Raw genomic sequence first — 22013 nt, 5'->3', positions numbered from 1 at the left:
CTCCACAGATTTTCTATGGGATTAAGGTCTGGAGACTGGCTAGGCCACTCCAGGACCTTAATGTGCTTCTTCTTGAGCCACTCCTTTGTTGCCTTGGCCGTGTGTTTTGGGTCATTGTCATGCTGGAATACCCATCCATGACCCATTTTCAATGCCCTGGCTGAGGGGAAGGAGGTTCTCACCCAAGATTTGACGGTACATGGCCCCGTCCATCGTCCCTTTGATGCGGTGAAGTTGTCCTGTCCCCTTAGCAGAAAAACACCCCCAAAGCATAATGTTTCCACCTCCATGTTTGACGGTGAGGATGGTGTTCTTGGGGTCATAGGCAGCATTCCTCCTCCTCCAAACACGGCGAGTTGAGTTGATGCCAAATACCTCGATTTTGGTCTCATCTGACCACAACACTTTCACCCAGTTCTCCTCTGAATCATTCAGATGTTCATTGGCAAACTTCAGACGGGCCTGTATATGACCATGCGGGCGCTGCAGGATTTCAGTCCTTCACGGCGTAGTGTGTTACAAATTGTTTTCTTGGTGACTATGGTCCCAGCTGCCTTGAGATCATTGACAAGATCCTCCCGTGTAGTTCTGGGCTGATTCCTCACTGTTCTCATGATCATTGCAACTCAACGAGGTGAGATCTTGCATGGAGCCCCAGGCCGAGGGAGATTGTTATTTTGTGTTTCTTCCATTTGCGAATAATCGCACCAACTGTTGTCACCTTCTCACCAAGCTGCTTGGCGATGGTCTTGTAGCCCATTCCAGCCTTGTGTAGGTCTACAATCTTGTCCCTGACATCCTTGGAGAGCTCTTTGGTCTTGGCCATGGTGGAGAGATTGGAATCTGATTGATTGATTGCTTCTGTGGACAGGTTTTTTTTATACAGGTAACAAACTGAGATTAGGAGCACTCCCTTTAAGAGTGTGCTCCTAATCTCAGCTCGTTACCTGTATAAAAGACACCTGGGAGCCAGAAATCTTTCTGATTGAGAGGAGGTCAAATACTTATTTCCCTCATTAAAAAGCAAATCAATTTATAACATTTTTGACATGCGTTTTTCTGGATTATTTTGTTGTTATTCTGTCTCTCACTGTTCAAATAAACGTACCATTAAAATTATAGACTGATCATTCCTTTGTCAGTGGGCAAACGTACAAAATCAGCAGGGGATCAAATACTTTTTTCCCTCACTGAAAAGGAAAGTCTATGTCTATACATTTCAACGGTTTCAATTTTTTTTTTACTGTAGGCGTGTTGGGCTCAACGAAACAATTCTGTTTACACTGCCCTGCTTGGAGGGGGGTAACTGTCAGACGAATGTCGCGCGCTACCTCCGTAGGTAGCGGTCAAGGCGTGAGCATTTCACAGCTTTACATTACAGTAATTAGTCTATTCTCTGGATTTTTTTTCGATACCTCTCGAGAATCTCCTTCAACTTTCATCAATGTAAAAAGGGCCTGTGTCTCAGCATCTCCTCATAATCGTCTTCCAGGCCTGTAGTCTCCCACAACACTGAGGAAAACTTCTCATGTAATGTCCACCCCCTGCTCTGACACACAGCTGCCCTCATGGGCATACTGCAGCCTCTGCAGAACTATGACTCATAGGTGTTGTTTTTAAACCTGCTACCTTAAAGCCACCATTTTCCCTCACTTCCTCCAAGGCTCTAAACATAGCGATAGAGCTTTCAGGAGGCTGGTGAGGGGAGGACGGCTCATCATAATGGCTGGAATGGAGTGAATGGAATGGTATCAAACACATCGAAACAATGTGTTTTCTACAATTCCATTTATTTAGTTCCAGCCATTGCTATAAGGCCGTCCTCCCCAATTCAGGTGCCACCAGCCACCTGTGATGCATAACTGCACAGTCAAGCTCTCTATAATATAGCTGTCTGATCGTAGAGTAGTAGAGAGTAGCAGTGATAGTACTAGAGATCCTCATGTGTTTCCTGATAGTGACGTTGGATGTGTGCGGTGTTCCACAGCAAAAGACAAAGGTGAGAAGAAGCTGTTTGGCTACTCCTTCGTTCATCTGATGCAGGAGGACGGACGCACACTGCCGGACGGCACCCACGAGCTCATCATTCATAAGGTACCAGAGCCCTACTGTACACGTACACACGGATGCACACACACATACAATAATTTCTCACCTGTCCACCATGATAGTCATCACTTAGGTAGGCGTTCCACATTAGTGGCGGATGAGTCAATCCATACTGTTTAATGTAAAGCTCTTTGAGATCTTGAGAAAAAGAGCTATAATAATGCAATCACATTATTATTACTGATAGTGGCTGCTTGGCTCCAGAGCGGTGGCTAGGTGGGTCAGATGCTTCAGTAATGAGCAGGCTAGCAGGATGATGAGTAATATCTGTTAATGCGTGAGACATGGGTGAAGCTGTGTGTGTGTGTGTGTGTGGGGGGGGGGGCATTTTCTGTGAGCACTCACACACACATGCACAAATACACGCGTGCGCACACACACATCACATGCTCACACTGCTATTTCCCGTTGATACTTTTCCAGTTTATACTCTGTCATAAACAGGCGCTGGCCATCCTCCCAGCTGGTTTTCATTGCTACCCCAGTAAGCTCTCCACTTAACACATGGCCTGTCCAAAGCAAACAGCAGCTAAACCAACCCTCAGGCATAGCCAATTAAACACAGCTCTGTACTACGGGGCCAGTTGCCTGTAGCTGTGTGTGTGTGTGTGTGTGTGTGTGTGTGTGTGTGTGTGTGTGTGTGTGTGTGTGTGTGTGTGTGTGTGTGTGTGTGTGTGTGTGTGTGTGTGTGTGTGTGTGTGTGTTTATGTGTGTGTGTGTGTGTGTGTTATGTGTGTGTGTGTGTGTGTGTGTGTGTTTATGTGTGTGTGTGAGTGAGAACTGAGGCTGTGGGTTAAGAGAGAGACCGGAAGGGGTAGGGAGCACTGTAGGTGGTCTGTGAGTTTTATAAAAAGAAAGGCAGGGTAAGAGAGCATGCACAGGTTGTGGATAGTCTGGACTCTTCTGAGACAGAGGTTTTAGCCTGAAAGAGAGACAATATAATCCAAGGTACTGTAGAGAGACAGACAGGTTAGGGGTTGTCTAGACTCCTCTTAGTTAGACAGACAGTCAGACAGACAGGGAGAGCACAGAGGAGTCGAGACTGTGGGAGAACCATTATGCAGCCTCTCCCTCCCTGTGGTTCTGGGCTTGCCCTTTGCTAGTCCTGCTCACCACCTCATTAAGAAGATGCCCACTGCTAACAGGTCATTTCCCCTAACACAGGAGAAACAGAGAGATTAAAAACACCTTGGCCTGGCTTCAGATGCAGTCTGTAGTCTGACCTGTCTGCAAGCAATAAGGGATAGTCTATAGGTGGACCGTTTTGCACAGTTTTAGCTGCCTTGAAATGTGTGTAAAGTGGTATAATTCAAATACAGCTGCATTTGGAGCCTTGCGCTTTGAAGTGCTTACATGTCTCCCCTTTTGTGGATCTTTGATGTGCTATTACCTGAGACAGCTGGTTCTCTGTAGTGTTTTAGGGGAATTGCATTGGACGCCTCTGAAGAGAGAATCTTCTTGTGTTGTTTTCCATCGGCGTAAAAAGTCCTCTTACTGTCAGATGGAAGTCAGGACAAAAAGCTGAAAAAAATTGGCATGGCCTAGTTTCTCATTGCCAAAATAGGGAAAAGGGATTCAGCACTAACCACGTGTAAGCATCAGTGTGGGAAGAGCCTGAACTGTTAGTCAGAACAAATTTAAACACTAGCTTCAAAATACTTTCCAATCTGTGCTGAGACATTAAAAAGCATGGCAAAAATATTTCAAAGTTAGAGATCTGGAAAAATTCGGAGGGCTCACTTTATTGCAATGTATCATTGAAACAAATATATTTGTTTCAATGATGATGATAATAATAATACATGAAATCCCCCAAACTGCATTTTCCTAGCTGTATGGAAGCATCATATTGTAGTGGAACAAACTCCTTAATGTTTGAGAATGCAGTTAAGTAATGAACCAAATACCGTAATACTGTAGCCTGTTTCTTCAGTCTCCTGTAGTGGCACTAACCCAGTACATTATCTCTGCTCCTTTCAGTGTGAGGAGAATGCTAACCTCCAGGACTCTAGCCGTTACCTCAAGCTGCCCTTCTCCAAAGCCAATCTGCCCGGCAACAACCAGGCTGTGAAGGGCACCAAGGAATCCTTTTGGATCACCTCTTTCCTCTGCTCCACTAAGCTCACACAGAATGGTAAGAGTGGAAGTCAAAGTATTAAATCAAATCAAATCAAATTCTATTTGTCACATGCGCCGAGTACAACAGGTGTAGATCTTACCGTGAAATGCTTACTTAAAAGCCCTTAACCAACAATGCAGTTCAAGAAATAGAGTTAAGAAAATATTTACTAAATAAACGAAAGTAAAAAATAAAATAAAAAGTAACACAATAAAATAACAAGGCTATATACAGGGGTTACCGGTACCGAGTCAATGTGCAGGGGTACAGGTTAGTCGAGATAATTTGTACATGTAGGTAGGGGTAAAGTGACTATGCATCTGAGCATTAGAGCATGCATCTGCACAGTAGACCTACATCCAAACCAGTAGACCTACACTTTCCTACACCACAGTAGGCCTGCTCCAACTTTCTATGGATGTATTATCCAGCGACAGATCACTTACTAGTGTAAAGTGTATCCTTCAGTCTGGAAAGTGGATATTGGTCTGTTTCTGACTCGTTCTGAGTCGTTGTCTTGCCTTGAATATTACAGTGGTATTGCTGAATTCTCAAACAGTCTACCACTCAGTGTAAATATTCTGAAACGTGAGCTGCACAAAGTGAGTAGAGACATTGTGCAAGGAATATATCTAGTTTATTGTCTGGGAAATACAGGTACTTCCTCACATACAGACTGGCACGTTGCAGACACCTTCAGAAGTGCAGTTGAAGACTGAGACATCCAAAGTCCTTTATTCTTCAACCTGGATATTTTATTCATATCGTCTGGGGAATTTAACGCTGGGAAAAAAATAGCTTTAAGTGTTTAAAGCTCGCTACATTCTGAGATGTCATCATTATTTAGAATTCATGGATTGTTTGACTGTTTTATTGTTTGACTTGTTTTATTATATCCTGTAAATAGAATAGAATAGAATTACGTTCTTTTTTCCAGAAGGAACTTCAGTAATTAAATTAAAGCACTTAAACCATACGCCCTCATATTGCTTTGACAGAAATTTTCTCGATTTCCCAAATAGTGATGGAAAGTTGTTTCTCTGTACGGATACTCAGAGTAGTGTATTCAATAACGCTTCTTCATTGCCTTGCCATGATATTGTTTGACAAGACAACGGCAAGTTGCCATTATGCAGAAACCCAGGCTACTGTGCAGATGTCAAGTCTTAATTTGATCACTCTTTTGTTGCTGTGAATTTTCCTGCAAAGCAGGACATGCAAACTTTTAGTGTATTTGAATGTAACATTTGTCTGCTGCAGGATTATTTTCCTGCTTTAGCAAACTGATTCAAATTTAAGATCCTACATCTGTATGTTTCTCTCTGTGTGTGTGTGTCTAGGAACCAAGAGTAGACAGTCTCTCTCTACATGTCTGTGAGCTAACTGAGTTTGTTCATGAGGTAACGGTGGTTGTTTCTCTTCATCTGTCTCTGTAGGTGACATGTTAGACCTGCTGAAGTGGAGAGCCCACCCAGAGAGGATAAATGACAGCCTGTCAAAGCTGAAGGAGATCGATGGCTCTGAGATAGTCAAGGTACCGCCTCTCCCCGGGGCCTCTATCTTGACCCTGATTGGTTCATGATCACGTCCCTCAAACGATGGCCTGTTTAGATTGGCCTTTTCTGTGTTTTACTTAAAGTCTGCTCAACTTCAAAACAGAAATCAATATGTGTTCTAGATGTGTTTTATAGATGTATCATATTATTTTCACCACATGATCTCATAGATATTCACTCTTATGTTCTACCTCTATCTCTCCCTCACCAGTTTTTACAGGACACACTTGATACACTCTTTAGTATATTGGACGAGAGTTCCCAGAGGTATGGACTGAAGGTGTTTGACTGCCTGGTAAGTGACTACTGCTTCTGTGGTCTTCTATTTCCTAGCATATTGTTTTCTCCCTCCCTGACAGCTAATCGTTAGTTGATTCTAAACACTACTGGTTGGATGCTGGTTGGAGCCAGGATTGGGGTGTCATGACAGCAGAACTAATTGTGAGTGTGTGCGTGCGCATGTGTTGGGAAGTAGACCAAGCCTCATTAGAGAAGAAGGCCTGTGTCCAATAGTGGCTAACTGCGGTCAGAGAGAAAAAGTGCAATGATGCATGGTAAACACAGACACACACACACTGGAAGCTTGAGCCAATGGATGTGCTTAATACTGTAACGCTTCACAGCCTTCGTTGATCAATCCCAGTCCGGTCATGCTGCATCTCTCTAATATAGACCTGAGGGATTGATTTGCCTGCAACTGACTCGGTCCAGTAAATCACGCACGCACACACACACACACACACACACACACACACACACACACACACACACACACACACACACACTCATCTCTGCTCTGTTCTCATTTATCGTGGGTGAAAGGCTGTAGTGAGGCAGTGAGGCAATCAAACTGCCTTTGTGACAGCAAGATGAATCTGGACAACTAGGCCAGTTTCTGTCACATAGGAGGTTAGGTTTAATAAATAGGTTGTTTGTTGTTGGCTAAATAAAGAGCGTTGCATTTTGTGGAAAGCATTAAGCGGTATGTTACTGAATTATTTTGCTTGCTCTTTCAGGTCCACATTATTAACCTGCTACAGGATAGCAAGTTCCAGCATTTCAAACCCGTCATGGACACCTATATTGAGAGTCATTTTGCTGGAGCCTTGTCTTACAGGTATGTTTCTCTCTTTCTCTTCCTATGGTATGTTATGGTTGTTTTATGGTAAGTAATAATTAGGATGTGTCCTCAATATCTCACATTGATTTGGCCCTGCAAACACACACTTCCTGTCATATACACTCATTGTTCCTCAGACGCTGTGCTGTCGCCTCAAACTCACAATATGATACACTCACACTGTTCTGCCCACACTACCTGTTAAGCTCTAACACTCATTTCTCACTAACACCCCTCTCCTGCCAGGCTAAAATAAACTCACCCTCATTTAGAGAAAGAGTGTTGCCTGCCTCTAGAATCATAGTCTACGGTGGTTTTGTTGAGTTGTTCAGTGACTTCAGTAGAATATAATACTGTATGTACACTATATATACAAAAGTATGTGGACACCCCTTCAAATGAGTGGATTCGGCTATTTCAGCCACACCCGTTGCTGAGAGATGTCTAAAATCGAGCACACAGCCATGCAATCTCCATAGACAAACATTGGCAGTAGAATGGCCTTACTGAAGAGCTCAGTGACTTTAATAGTGGTACCATCATAGGATGCCACCTTTCCAACAAGTTAGTTCGTCAAATTTCTGCCCTGCTAGAGCTGTCCCGGTGAACTGTAAGTGCTGTTTTTGTGAAGTGGAAAGGAGCAACAATGGCTCAGCCGCGAAGTGGTAGGCCACACAAGCTCACAGACCAGGACCGCCGAGTGCTGAAGCGCATAGCAACACTCACTACCAAGTTCCAAACTGCCTCAAGAAGCAACTGTTCGTCGGGAGCTTCATGAAATGGGTTTCCATGGACGAGCAGCCGCACACAAGCCTAAAATCACCATGCACAATAGCAAGCGTTGGCTGGAGTGGTGTAAAGCTCGCCGCCATTGGATTCTGGAGCAGTGAAAATGCTTTCTCTGGAGTGATGAATCACGCTTCACCATCTCGCAGTCCGACGGACGAATCTGGGTTTGGCGGAAGCCAGGAGAACGCTACCTGCCCAAATGCATTGTGCCAACTGTAAAGTTTGGTGGAGGAGGAATAATGGTCTGAGGCTGTTTTTCATGGTTTGGGCTTAACCCCTTAGTTTCAGTGAAGGGAAATCTTAACGCTACATCATACAATGACATTCTAGACGATTCTGTGCTTCCAACTTTTGGCAGCAGTTTGGGGAAGGCCCTTTCCTGTTTCAGCATGACAATGCCCCCGTGCACAAAGCGAGGTCCATACAGAAATGGTTTATCAAGATTGGTGTAGAAGAACTTGACTGGCCTGCACAGAGTCCTGACCTCAACCCCATTGAACACCTTTGGGATGAATTGGAACGCCGACTGCGAGCCAGGCCTAATCGCCCAACATCAATGCCCGACCTCACTAATGCTCTTGTGGCTGAATGGAAGCGAATCTCCGCAGCAATGTTTCAACATCTAATGGAAGGCTGTTACAGCAGCAAAGGGGGGACCAACTCTCTATTAATGCCCATGATTTTGGAATGAGATGTACGACGAGCAGATGTCCACATACTTTTGGTCATGTAGTGTATCTATTTAGTACCAGAAATAACATTCTACACTTTATTCGCTGATTATTTCCAACAAAATGGTGCCTGTCTCTTCAGTACACTATGTACCCAAGGGAAAACCAATCAACATGCAATCACAGTCCAATCACAGAAAATCAGGCGAAAACATCTCCCACATAAATGCTCATTCTGTGGAAATTACTGTACGACCATTTGCTCTCTCCACTATTTTCCCTTTGCTTGTACTCATACTCTCTTATGATTTTTTTCAATTATCTGTAAGTGTGTGCTCTCTCAAACCTGCCCATTAATGTTAATACAGTACACAGTGTGAATTTGAAGTGTTGTTATCACACCATTGCACAGCCACACACAGACATTTTATAAACCAACCCTTGTGTTCTTTTTCTTTTGTCGTATAAACAGAACACAATCCAAGGTTGTTCAGCCCTAGACATTGTTTGATTATGAACACCATTGCCATACATTTTCAACAATATGGGTGTATCATACTCAAAGATTTGACATGCACTATAAAGTGTTTACGCATGCTACACCAAGGCATTCTTTGTGTGTTGTCTCTTGAATATGTAGGTGGATGCTTGGATTGCTGGTGTAAATGCATTGTGATTGCAGAGAAAGGTCTAGTTCAGTAGTTGATGCTAGATGTGTGTTTTTCACAGGGACCTGATCAAAGTACTGAAGTGGTACGTGGATCGCATCATAGATGCTGAGCACCAGGATCACATTCAGCAGGTCCTCAAGGTGAGTGTGCCCTCCTGAACACACACACACACACACACACACAGTCTTGCGCAGCTAACCTTGTGGGGACATATAATTCAGTCCCATTCAAAATCCTATTTTCCCTAACCCCAAACCTAACCCTAACCCGTACCCTAACCCTAATCTTAACCCTAACCCTAACCTTAACCCAAAAACCGAACCTTAACCCTAAACCTAACCCTAGCTCCTAACCCTAACCCTAAAACTAACCCTATCTCCTAACCCTAAACCTAATTCTAACCCTAACACTAATTCTAACCTTAACCCTAAACCCCCTAGAAATAGCATTTCACCTTGTGGGGACCAACAAACTTCCCCCAGTTGGTCAAATTTTTCTTGGTTTACTATTCTTGTGGGGACTTCTGGTCCCCACAAGTATAGTTAAACACCTCCACACACACACACACACACACACACACACACACACACATACATACATACATACATACACACATCCTCTTCAGCATGTGTTGATGATATCTCAGTATCATTCATTAGTCTGTTTTCCCCCCTTTCGCTCATATTGTTGCTGCAATTTCAAAAAGTGGAAAAACTACGCCTTGGGTGTTCGACATTTCCATAACACATTACTTTTAATGACCTAGTAGCACACATATTTGCAGGGGCCCACATCATACTAATATGTTTCCCCATTATGTTTTAATACCAGTGTTATCTAGCATCAAGGTGGATGAGTGATGTTGTCAGTGAGTAACTGTGTGTTACTGTATTTCCCCCCCAGGCCACTGAGTACATCTTTAAGTACATCATCCAGTCCCGGCGTCTCTTCGCCCTCGCCACGGGGGGTCAGAGCGAGGAGGAGTTCCGCTGCTGCGTCCACGAGCTCTTCATGTCCATCCGCTTCTTCCTGTCCCAGGAGAACAAGATCACCAGCCCTGTCACGCAGACACAGGTGTGTGTCCGTGTGTGTGTTTTTGTTACAGTGTTTGTGTGTGCACGTGACACTGACACAGTGACTTGACGCAGTGCAGACATGAAACATGCCCCACATGATTGATAGAGAGCACTGAGGTTATCAACATTGCATCCTGGTCTGTCTTGCTTTATATGCCTTGGGCAATAACAGCAGGAGGCAGGTTTCTCTGTCTGTGTGTGTGTGTGTGCGTTTGTGTGCGTTTGTGTGTGCGTGTTATGTTTCAAGCAACCCCACTTAATTCAGTTTGATTTGTAATAAAATGCTTTTAATTGAATTTCACGCAGATATAAAGCCCTGGAGATACTTGGTAATTCATATTTCATGCTTTGTCTTGGGGGGCTACACAGCACGAAACCAGGCTGAACTGCTCTCCAGGAAGACTAAAACAAAGCTGCTAAACACACCCACAAATAATCTGAATTACACACAGTGTAGCGTGTGTCTTCGCGTGTCTGCGTGTCTCTGTCTTCAGCTGATGTCTTTGTTTGTACAGACACACACATTAGTATGAGGGTGTGTGTGTGTGTGTGTGTGTGTGTGTGTGTGTGTGTGTGTGTGTGTGTGTGCTTATTATACCCCAGTACCCCAGAGACCCCCTTGTCCTCCTTCCCCTAAATCCTCTGGATCCTAATCTACAGTAATACAGTATATATGTGTGTGTGTCCCCCACCCCCCCTGCTCGCTCTAATAATCATCTCTCCCCAGTGGCTCTCTGTTGGCCTCCAGCCTGTCTCACCCTTGTGCCCTCCACAGATAATATGTGTGGGTCTAATTCAAGGTTGCACACTAGGATATAAGCCACTGGGCTGTGTGTGTGTGTTGTCTGTTTGTGTGTGTGTTTGCTGCACATTTAGCTGTGTAAACTCCCACAGCAGCCCTCCTAATGAACCCACCTGATGACCTGTTCACCCTGTTGCTTGACCACTCACTCTGGCTCACACTCTCTGCTGGAGTTCCTTACGACACACAGCGCTGTTGTTTTCACCTTGGATGTGGTGTTATTTCACCCTGGTGTTATCCTGCTGCTCCACCGGTTCCTCCCTCCAGTGCCGCCGGGAAATCATTTTAACTAGGCACAGAGACTCTCTGTCAGAACAGTAACAGTGCACAGTAAAATTATGCACCTCTTGGCACAATCCAGTAAAAAAAATGTCTGATTGCTGATCTATTGTAGTCTTGATCTACAACAGAACAGAACAATGGCTATAGGAGAATGCAGATCAGGCCACTCCTAATCCATGTTAATCTGGCGGCTTCCCCCCTCCCCCTCATCCTGTATTGTACTGTGCTGCTGCTGATGGCACCTCTGGATTAGGTGTGTTGGAGGCATTAATGAATGGTGCCCAGATGGCAAACTCTCCATGAAGGCCAGTGGTTTGGGATTGGAGATTAACATAAATGTAATTTCCAACCCAGTACATTAGTTAGCTAGCAGCTCTCTTTGTGTCAAGGGCAAACTTGTGGTGTACATAGACGGGGGGGTCTTTGTGACATAAAAATAAATATAAATGCACAATTTGACATGATTTATGCCTCTCTTAAGGGGTATTTTGAGGGGTATATGGAGGGATATTTTGAAAACACAGTGGAAGGATAAATGTAAGGACCCCCACTACAGTATGGGCAGAGAGTAAAAACATTTTTATAATGCTATTCTACACATTTTGTCTTGAGCCTGAAAGAAAATGTTGCAGTTTTAAAGATCATTTCCTTCAATTATACACATTTTGCAATGGAACAGAGAGAAAACGTTGCTATTTTTATAGTTAATCTCATGCTATTCGTCACATTTTGCCATGAGGATGATATTTACTTAGCAGTTTTAAAGCTAATTTCCTTCAATTCTACACATTTGCCATGGGTCAGAGAGAAAGAAAATCTATTTTAAAGCTCATCTCATGCTACTCTACACATTTTGCTATGAGGCTGAGAGAAAATGTTGCAATTTTAAAGTAACTGTCCAGTGAAAATCTCACTTTTAAAAGTTAATATTCTGTTAACTTATACCTAAATAATGTTGTTGACTCATCATATACTCGTATTTGTAACCAACCTCTTCAAAAAACCCACCTCAAACTTGTATCTCAAACAGACCGTTTAAAAAAATGCTTGCTATTTCCTTATAGAGGATGATGTCATCCTCCTGAAGAGGATGAGCTGGCCAATCAGCGGTCTACTCGCATTAATATTTTTCATGACCGGTATATGCCCACCCCATTCTGTTGTTGGGGTACGCCCACATAATTTTAATTATTAAAAACAAAAAACGAATTATGAATAAGATATTTGGCTACAGAAGTGCCATTTCTTTCCGATCTCTACAGCTTCCGTTCCAAAAACAAAACCTGTGAAATGACGTCAACACATACTGGAGGAGTTACTGGATAGCTACAGTGGCTAGCTTAGCTAACAAACTAGCTACGTCGGTCGCAGCGCTCATGACCAGAATGACACATCGATGAACCACCAAAGGCACACCCATTTCTGTTTGAAAATTGAGAAAGAGGAGGAGATGGACTGTTTTTCGTGCTCAATGTCGACCGTTAAAGATAATTTCCTGCAATTCTACACATTTTGACATTGCTTATGACATGTTCATATGCTATCTGGGGGGCTATAACACGACACAATGTGGATTAAGTCAAGGGGTATGAATCATTTCTGAAGGCACTGTAGGTTAGAGATAAGGGATATCAAGATATATCTTATATTATACTGTAGTGGAATTGTGTTTCTGTACAGGCATAGAATAGACGTTCTGCTGTGTGTGTTGGGGTCCTAGACTGTATCGGTTGAAGCATTGGTTATGATTGGTTTGATTTCTCATGGGCAACATTTACTGAATAGCCTGTTTGTTACTAGAACTGTAGATCACTTTAGGTAAAAGCCTCTGCAGATACGTGTGTTGGGGACCTAGACCTAGACTGTATATGGTTTGAGTAACATACAGTATACTGACTATACAGTAGCTTATGTGTTAACTGTAAGTCACTTTAGGTAGAAGACTGTACTACATACTGCTAGATATCTATATTTATACAGTGTCTGTTTATGTCTGTTTATTCCCAGGCGGTGTTTCTGCTGACGTTCCCTGCGGTGTATGGGGAGCTGCTGAAGATCTTCACGGTGAGGGAGGTAGCAGGCTTCGTCAGAGAGACGCTGGGCAGCCTGCCCGCCACCGCTCACGCTGAGTGCCCCCTGGAAGCTGTCAAGCTTCATTGCATCGCCAAGACCGTGGAGAGCCAGCTGTACACCAACCCAGGTAGGAACACACGCACACGCACACAAACACACACATAATATTTAATAACTTACACAACATTCACAAGCAAACATTTGGGGGTTATACAGTGGGGTAAAAAAGTATTTAGTCAGCCACCAATTGTGCAAGTTCTCCCACTTAAAAAGATGAGAGAGGCCTGTAATTTTCATCATAGGTACACGTCAACTACGACAGACAAATTGAGAAGAAAAAAATCCAGAAAATCACATTGTAGGATTTTTAATGAATTTATTTACAAATTATGGTGGAAAAAAAGTATTTGGTCACCTACAAACAAGCAAGATTTCTGGCTCTCACAGACCTGTAACTTCTTCTTTAAGAGGCTCCTCTGTCCTCCACTCATTACCTGTATTAATGGCACCTGTTTGAACTTGTTATCAGTATAAAAGACACCTGTCCACAACCTCAAACAGTCACACTCCAAACTCCACTATGGCCAAGACCAAAGAGCTGTCAAAGGACACCAGAAACAAAATTGTAGACCTGCACCAGGCTGGGAAGACTGAATCTGCAATAGGTAAGCAGCTTGGTTTGAAGAAATCAACTGTGGGAGCAATTATTAGGAAATGGAAGACATACAAGACCACTGATAATCTCCCTCGATCTGGGGCTCCACGCAAGATCTCACCCCGTGGGGTGAAAATGATCACAAGAACGGTGAGCAAAAATCCCAGAACCACACGGGGGGACCTAGTGAATGACCTGCAGAGAGCTGGGACCAAAGTAACAAAGCCTACCATCAGTAACACACTACGCTGCCAGGGACTCAAATCCTGCAGTGCAAGACGTGTCCCCCTGCTTAAGCCAGTACATGTCCAGGCCCGTCTGAAGTTTGCTAGAGTGCATTTGGATGATCCAGAAGAGGATTGGGAGAATGTCATATGGTCAGATGAAACCAAAATATAACTTTTTGGTAAAAACTCAACTAGTCGTGTTTGGAGGACAAAGAATGCTGAGTTGCATCCAAATAACACCATACCTACCGTGAAGCATGGGGGTGGAAACATCATGCTTTGGGGCTGTTTTTCTGCAAAGGGACCAGGACGACTGATCCGTGTAAAGGAAAGAATGAATGGGGCCATGTATCGTGAGATTTTGAGTGAAAACCTCCTTCCATCAGCAAGGGCATTGAAGATGAAATGTGGCTGGGTCTTTCAGCATGACAATGATCCCAAACACACCGCCCGGGCAACGAAGGAGTGGCTTCGTAAGAAGCATTTCAAGGTCCTGGAGTGGCCTAGCCAGTCTCCAGATCTCAACCCCATAGAAAATCTTTGGAGGGAGTTGAAAGTCAGTGTTGCCCAGCGACAGCCCCAAAACATCACTGCTCTAGAGGAGATCTGCATGGAGGAATGGGCCAAAATACCAGCAACAGTGTGTGAAAACCTTGTGAAGACTTACAGAAAACGTTTGACCTGTGTCATTGCCAACAAAGGGTATATAACAAAGTATTGAGAAACTTTTGTTATTGACCAAATACTTATTATCCACCATAATTTGCAAATAAATTCATTAAAAATCCTACAATGTGATTTTCTGGATTTTCTTTCCTCATTTTGTCTGTCATAGTTGACGTGTACCTATGATGAAAATTACAGGCCTCTCTCATCTTTTTAAGTGGGAGAACTTGCACAATTGGTGGCTGACTAAATACTTTTTTTCCCCACTGTATATGCACACAAACAAACACACATATTGCACACACATGATTAAACAAAATTGCTAGTAATTACATACAGGCGCACTTGCCAGTTAATTGTAGTTCATTTACATTTACGTCATTTAGCAGACGCTCTTATCCAGAGCGACTTACAAATTGGTGCATTCAACTTATGATAGCCAGTGGGACAAGCACTTTTTTTTTTTTTTTGTTGTGAGGTATTCCTTAAAGAGGTAGGGTTTCAAGTGTCTCCGGAAGATGGTCAGTGACTCCGCTGTGCTGGCGTCGTGGGGGAGCTTGTTCCACCATTGGGATGCCAGAGCAGCGAATAGCTTTGACTGGGCTGAGCGGGAACTGTGCTTCCGTAGAGGTAGGGGGGCTAGCAGGCCAGAGGTGGATGAACGTATTGCCCTCGTTTGGGTGTAGGGTCTGATCAGAGCCTGAAGGTAAGGAGGTGCCGTTCCCCTCACAGCTCCGTAGGCAAGCACCATGGTTTTGTAGTAGATGCGAGCTTCAACTGGAAGCCAGTGGAGTGTGCGGAGGAGTGGGGTGACATGAGAGAATGTTAATGATAATTATATACTCACACAAATAGTTGTGGTAACATTTTATTAGCTGCTTCCTAAGAGGGCGGGCTGGGGGTTAAAATCACACCCAAGAGAGGAAGGAAAATAGAAAAACAGGTGTTTGAGCAGAACACACATGCTAGTATTTTCCTGTCTGTGTGTGTGAGCGTGTGTGTGTTTTCATGTTCATGTGTGTGTACTTGTGTGTATTCCAGAGTCGAGGTGTATCCTGCTCCCGGTGGTGTTGCGTCTGTTGCAGGCCCACATGCAGGAGCAGAGAGACCTGGTGATGTGTGCCCGTATCCTCACCAGCATGCTCTCTCTCATCAAGAAGGACGACTCTGTCACCACCGTGAGTACAGCTACAGATGAGCACCATGGGTAGTGTAGTGTTTTAGGCTGCCACCTCACAGTTAATCATGGACAGACTACAGATTGTGCAAGATTTGAGGTTCTGGGTTAATCGAGGTTACCTCACAGTTAATAGCTCAAAAGGCATTGCTCAACATTTTTATTGTTCCCTTGATATTGATAACAACAATGTGTATTTGTCACGTTCGTTGAAGGACGGGACGGACCAAGGCACAGCGTGATATGCATACATGTTTATTATACCGAATAAACACAATGACAAAACAACAAACTAAACGAAACGTGAAGTCCAAGGTAGACACAAACAACATACCTTACACGGAACAAGATCCCACAACCCACTAGTGCCAATAGGCTGCCTAAGTATGGTCCCCAATCAGAGACAACAAGCTACAGCTGCCTCTGATTGGGAACCACACCGGCCAACATAGATCTACACATAATAGAACTACAACATAGAATATATATAACAAAGAATATACACACCCTGACTCAACATATAAGAGTCCCTTGAGTCAGGGCGTGACAGTATTGTGATCTCAATACAGCTTTGTTTGTTTGCTTGACGTGATAAAATAAACTAGCAAAACCTGCCAGACTGACAATAGACTCAAAGAAATGTGGTTCATTGATCAAGTAATGAAGTAAACAGATAGGTGCCAGAACAAATAAACAATCCAATCCAATTGGAATCCATTAATGAAACATAACAGTGTAGATGTGGCAGTTTGTCCCTGTGAGTGTGTTAGTGTCATCCTGACCTTGACATGGTGCTGGCCTGTTTGTAAGCAGCTAGTCTCTCTCTCACACACACACACACACACACACACACACACACACACACACACACACACACACACACACACACACACACACACACACACACACACAGCTCTGACAGACTGGGCTGTGAACATGGCTAAGATGAAGTGACAGCAGGAGCAGCCAGTGTGCCAGTCTGACACTCTCTCTCATTATCACTTTGTCTGTCCAACATGGGGCTCCCTTCTCAGAATGGAGTGGGGAAATGGACTCTCTCTTCCTTGGCCTTAGTTTCCCTCTGCTGTTGCTCTGTTGTTGTGGCTCATGGAGCCACCAAGGAGCAGGCTGGCAATCTGGATCACACACACACACGCACACACACACACGCACACTTAATCTCTCTAATGTGTGTCCGATTGTTTAAGACTGGTTTAGCTAGTATTGGCTAGTGGTCTATCTTTTTGTGTCACCTGTGTTTGCATACTTCAGGCATGATCATGTACCTGTCTACCATATGTACCTGTGTGAAACTTAATGTGAACTTGTGTGTGTCACTAGGAGCCAGTGGTTTCTGAGGAGGTGGATTTGATAGTGGACAGTCTGCTGGTTGTCCTGATGAGGACCATCCTTGAGATCACTAACAGACCACAACCAGCCGGAACCAATATGAGACTGCAGTTCCAGGACATCACGGTCAGTGTGTGTGTGTTCTGTGTGTGGGTGCATGTGTGTGTGTGTATCTAACTGCTAGTCATTCTAAATGTAGGTTTTAAGGTCAATGATTGAAACTGCATTTGTGGTTAAAAAGAGCTGTACTTCTGTCCTGCTCTTAACCATAACCACTTTATTTCTCTCCCAGCCTGTTCTGACTGTAGTGTTTACAGGACTTCCATGGAGATGCATGGTCTTTCATCTCTCTCACTGTTAGAGCTAGTATATGTGGCCAATGTCTCAGATGTTAAAAGCTGTTTCTCTTGTTTCTCTCTCTCTATCTCTCTCTCTCTCTCTCTCTCTCTCTCTCTCTCTCTCTCTCTCTCTCTCTCTCTCTCTCTCTCTCTCTCTCTCTCTCTCTCTCTCTCTCTCTCTCTCTCTCTCTCTCTCTCTCTCTCTCTCTCTCTCTCTCTCTCTCTCTCTCTCTCTCTCTCTACCTCTACACAGGGGGAGTTTGTGGCGTGCCTGCTGGCTCTCCTCAGACAGATGAGTGATAAACATTACCAGCAGCTCCTGCAGGTCTTCACCAGCAAAGACGACCTGAGGGTAAGGCTACACACAGACACACTCACATACACCACTCAGCAGAATCTGACTGATGACTCAGCTCATGTGTGAGCCATAGTCAGTAGCAGGAGTGTGTGTGTGGAATGAGGAACGGTTATGCCAGGGGTTGAGGAAGAGGTGAGATGGAGTGATAGGAATGTGGGCAGGAAGAAATGGGGTCACTAAGTTCACAGTAATAGGAATGAATACCATAAATGCACACTATGGATATCATGAATGCACTACCACTCTGAATATATTACTTTAGATTCATAGTTTGGTGATGTGCTGAATGGCAATTGCTGTTTTCTCAGGACTTCCTCTTGCAGATTTTCACAGTTTTCCGCATTCTGATTCGGCCAGAGATGTTCCCGAAAGATTGGACTGTCATGCGGTTGGTCACCAACAAGTAAGATCACTTTTCCCCCTTGCAGTAGCTAACATATTTGATTCAAAATGGTGTCCCTCCATAGTTACTCCTCATTAGCTGACACCTGTTCTTAGTCTGGTTTATCAACTTAATCTTATTATCCCCTCTCTCTCAGTGTCATCATAACAACAGTCCTGTACCTCTCTGATGCTCTGAGGAAAAATTTCCTCAATGAGAAGTTTGACTACAAGGTAAGAGCTGCTTATATCCACTTTGTCTTTCTTTGTTAAAAAACAACATATAATGCGGTTATATGTGTTATTGACATGCTATAATGCGGTTATATGTGTTATTGACATGCTATAATGTGGTTATATGTGTTATTGACATGCTATAATGTGTTTCTATGTGTTATTGACATGCTATAATGTGTTTCTATGTGTTATTGACTTGCTATAATGTGTTTTTATGTATCTTCCTTAGGTGTGGGACTCGTACTTCTATCTGTCTGTCATCTTCATCAACCAGCCCTGTCTTCAACTGGAGTCCTTCTCTCCATCCAAGAGGAAGAGAGTACTGGAGAAGTAAGTGTTGTCTCTACATACAGTACACCTCTAAAGCTCAGCTGGTAGAGAACGGCGCTTGTAACGCTAAGGTAGTGGGTTCGATCCCCGGGACCACCCATACACAAAAAAATAATAATGTATGCACGCATGACTGTAAGTCGCTTTGGATAAAAGCGTCTGCTAAATGGCATATTATTATTATTATTATTATTATTATTATTATTATTATTATTATTATTATTATAAGTACACACTCATTAACTTTCTTCACATTTCACATCCTGGGTTCGGCGCTGTTCTGATCTCGCGCTGTGTGTTATCTCGTTGTACAGGTATGGAGACATGAGGGTGATGATGGGTTGTGAGATCTTCAGCATGTGGCAGAACTTAGGTACGATACAGTCACATTCTCATTCTATTTCTGTATCACTTTATTGGATTATTGCTAGTCACTCAGAGGAATGTAGTTGATCTCTCTCTCCCTCACTCTCTCCAGGTGAACACAAGTTGAACTTCATCCCGGCGATGATAGGTCCGTTCCTGGAGGTGACCCTGGTTCCCCAGCCTGACCTGAGGAACGTCATGATCCCCATCTTCCATGACATGATGGACTGGGAGCAGAGGAGGAGCGGAAACTTCAAACAGGTAATGGACAGAGCCGTCCATATATGCAGTTCATATAGTATGAAAAATTTATGCACTCACTAAAACTGTAAGTCGCTCTGGATAAGAGCGTCTGCTAAATGACTAAAATGTCAATATAGCTCTGGTACTGGACTGACTGGGACCAGCACTAGCACCTCCTGGTGGCACTTTATGGGTACTGCAGTTCCACCAGACCAGACCGACTGTGCCCAATGGTGGCATCCATGTATTGATATAGACTGATTACATAAACAATATGTTCTCTCGTCAGGTGGAGGCCAAGCTGATAGACAAACTGGACAGTCTGATGTCAGAAGGCAAAGGAGACGAGACGTACAGAGAGCTCTTCAACAGCATGTGAGTCAGAGGGAACACGCATACAGTCTCCCACACTGTAAACGTCATTATCAGAATCAGTTCGTCTGTATGTTGTATTGAGTAAGGTAAGAGGACTTGTGAAGGGATGGAGGGATGTATGTGGGGAGGGAAGGGTGTAACAAGGTAAGTGTTTTGAATAATCCAGACAAGCACCTCCTCTCATATCCATACTCCTTCACGCCTCTTCTCTGAGATCTCCTTGTCCGTGTGCTCAGGTTGGTCCCTTCACCTTGCATGCTTTGTGCTGTAGCGCTTGTGTGTGTGTATGAGTGTTGTTTTTTGTTGGTCTGTGCAGTGTTCGAGCAATTCTCTCCCTATCTCACTGCAAGCCCATATATCATAGTCCCACTTTTTGTCAGACATCAATTGGGCAATTTATGAATGTTCCACAAGCTGGTTTTGAGATGTAGAAGCTTTATGAGCTTTATATGAGCGTTATAACTAGTTTATGAGCTCTGTAACTAGTTTATAAACAAGTTTCTACACTGGTTAGAGCTCAGCATAGGGCAACATTAATTTGCTTTAGAGGAATCAGTCACATACACGCACGTACAGTCCAACATCCATATGATGTGTCACTGCCTTGTCCACCATCAGTGTACAAAACATTAGGATCACCTTCCTAATATTGAGTTGCACCCCTCTTGCCCTCAGAATAGCCTCAATTTGTCGGGGGCATGGACTCTACAAGGTGTCGAAAGCGTTCCACAGGGATGCTAGCCCATGTCCCTCTAAGGTGCGTGCAGGCATACAGCTCCCCCAGGGACTGCAACGCAGAAGAAAAATCAGCCTGCGCAGAGAAGCAGGAGATTGAACTTCACTCAACTTTCTAGTTTTCCCTGTTAGTTAACACTATCAACGTTTCCCTTTACTGTGGGAATTGTGATTGAATCAACGCAATATTAGCCACTTTCAATGCAACATACTGAAACAAAACGAACTATGCAAGACTTAGTATGCAAAACTAACTATGCAAGAGTAGGATTCTATTGCATTGACAGGCACAACTCAGGCCGTACTCTACACAGACCGGTGCACCATAACCAATCAGAGCTGCGGTAGGCCTATATGCAAATATACAATTTACTTTGAATTGGACTGTTTTACAGCATGAGCGGTTGTGATTATTATGTGCTTGTTTTGAGATCAAAGCGAGAGCTGCATGTAGCCACGTGTGCACATTTTGTTCATATCCTTTGCTAGTTAGTGAATTATTAGCCCAGTTATAGCTAATTTGTAGTCAGCAATAGGGGAGTGATTGCTTCCTACAAGAGCACAAAACGTGTACATTTCTAGCCATCTTTGAAAAGCGAGTCAGGTAAAGAGCTTTTGTTTATGTCTTAAAGGGGCAGTGTTGTATTTTGAGACAGGCTTGAATAAGCTAAGTAGGCAATAGGCAGAGGGTAGCATAATTTGTCTGATTCTTTGTAATAATGGTATGGGAATAATAGTGCATTTTATTTTGTAAAGTGGTTTCTTGCAGCAAACAACACAGCAAAATGTTCAGTCACCTCCTTGTCTGAAGGACAAGTGGATAAACAGGTTAATGTCAAGCCCTGCATGTTTTTTTCAAAAGTCTCATGGAATGTAGGCCTACATTGAACAACACACATTGGCTGCTACTGTAGGCTGAATAATAGAACCACTATTTACATGTTAAAATGTTATGTGATACATTTTCTAAATTGTTTTTGATGGTAGGCTACTCTGGTAGGCTACATTATGATCAAATAGCCACAGTAGCCTACTTGGCCACTGTAAAACAGTAACTTAAAGCGAGTACAGCCTCAGTGTTCACAGTAAACGCGCGCTGGACGTTGCACGAAAATTTCACAAGGTTCAAGTTTGCTCTCAGCAGACCTGAAATTTGCTCAGTGCTGAAAAATATTAGAGGGAACATTGATGCTGGCCCACGTTGACTCCAATGCTTCCCACAGTTGTGTCAAGTTGGCTGGATGTTCTTTGGGTGGTAGACCATTCTTGATACACACAGGAAACTGTTGAGCGTGAAAAACCCAGCA

At 43.6% G+C, this 22013-nt stretch overlaps 1 protein-coding gene across 1 annotated transcript in view; it reads left to right on the top strand.

Moving 5' to 3' along the window:
- Positions 1-22013, top strand: part of dock4b (dedicator of cytokinesis 4b) — a 137517-nt gene that overhangs the window by 78153 nt on the left and 37351 nt on the right. The window contains exons 16-32 of the mRNA XM_084175424.1: positions 1988-2094; positions 4090-4243; positions 5665-5762; positions 5996-6079; positions 6801-6901; positions 9094-9175; positions 9939-10109; positions 13203-13395; positions 15858-15994; positions 17335-17469; positions 17935-18033; positions 18348-18442; positions 18579-18654; positions 18887-18987; positions 19302-19360; positions 19466-19614; positions 19886-19971. Of these exons, the coding sequence (XP_084031550.1) occupies positions 1988-2094; positions 4090-4243; positions 5665-5762; positions 5996-6079; positions 6801-6901; positions 9094-9175; positions 9939-10109; positions 13203-13395; positions 15858-15994; positions 17335-17469; positions 17935-18033; positions 18348-18442; positions 18579-18654; positions 18887-18987; positions 19302-19360; positions 19466-19614; positions 19886-19971 (1927 nt within the window). The remainder of the gene's footprint in view (positions 1-1987; positions 2095-4089; positions 4244-5664; positions 5763-5995; positions 6080-6800; positions 6902-9093; positions 9176-9938; positions 10110-13202; positions 13396-15857; positions 15995-17334; positions 17470-17934; positions 18034-18347; positions 18443-18578; positions 18655-18886; positions 18988-19301; positions 19361-19465; positions 19615-19885; positions 19972-22013) is intronic.

The sequence above is a fragment of the Coregonus lavaretus genome (genome assembly GCF_964263955.1).
Source record: "Coregonus lavaretus genome assembly, chromosome: 13".
Lineage (NCBI taxonomy): Eukaryota > Metazoa > Chordata > Actinopteri > Salmoniformes > Salmonidae > Coregonus > Coregonus lavaretus.
The sequence above is the reverse complement of the archived record's forward strand: the minus strand, read 5'-3'. Positions and strand labels throughout refer to the sequence as shown.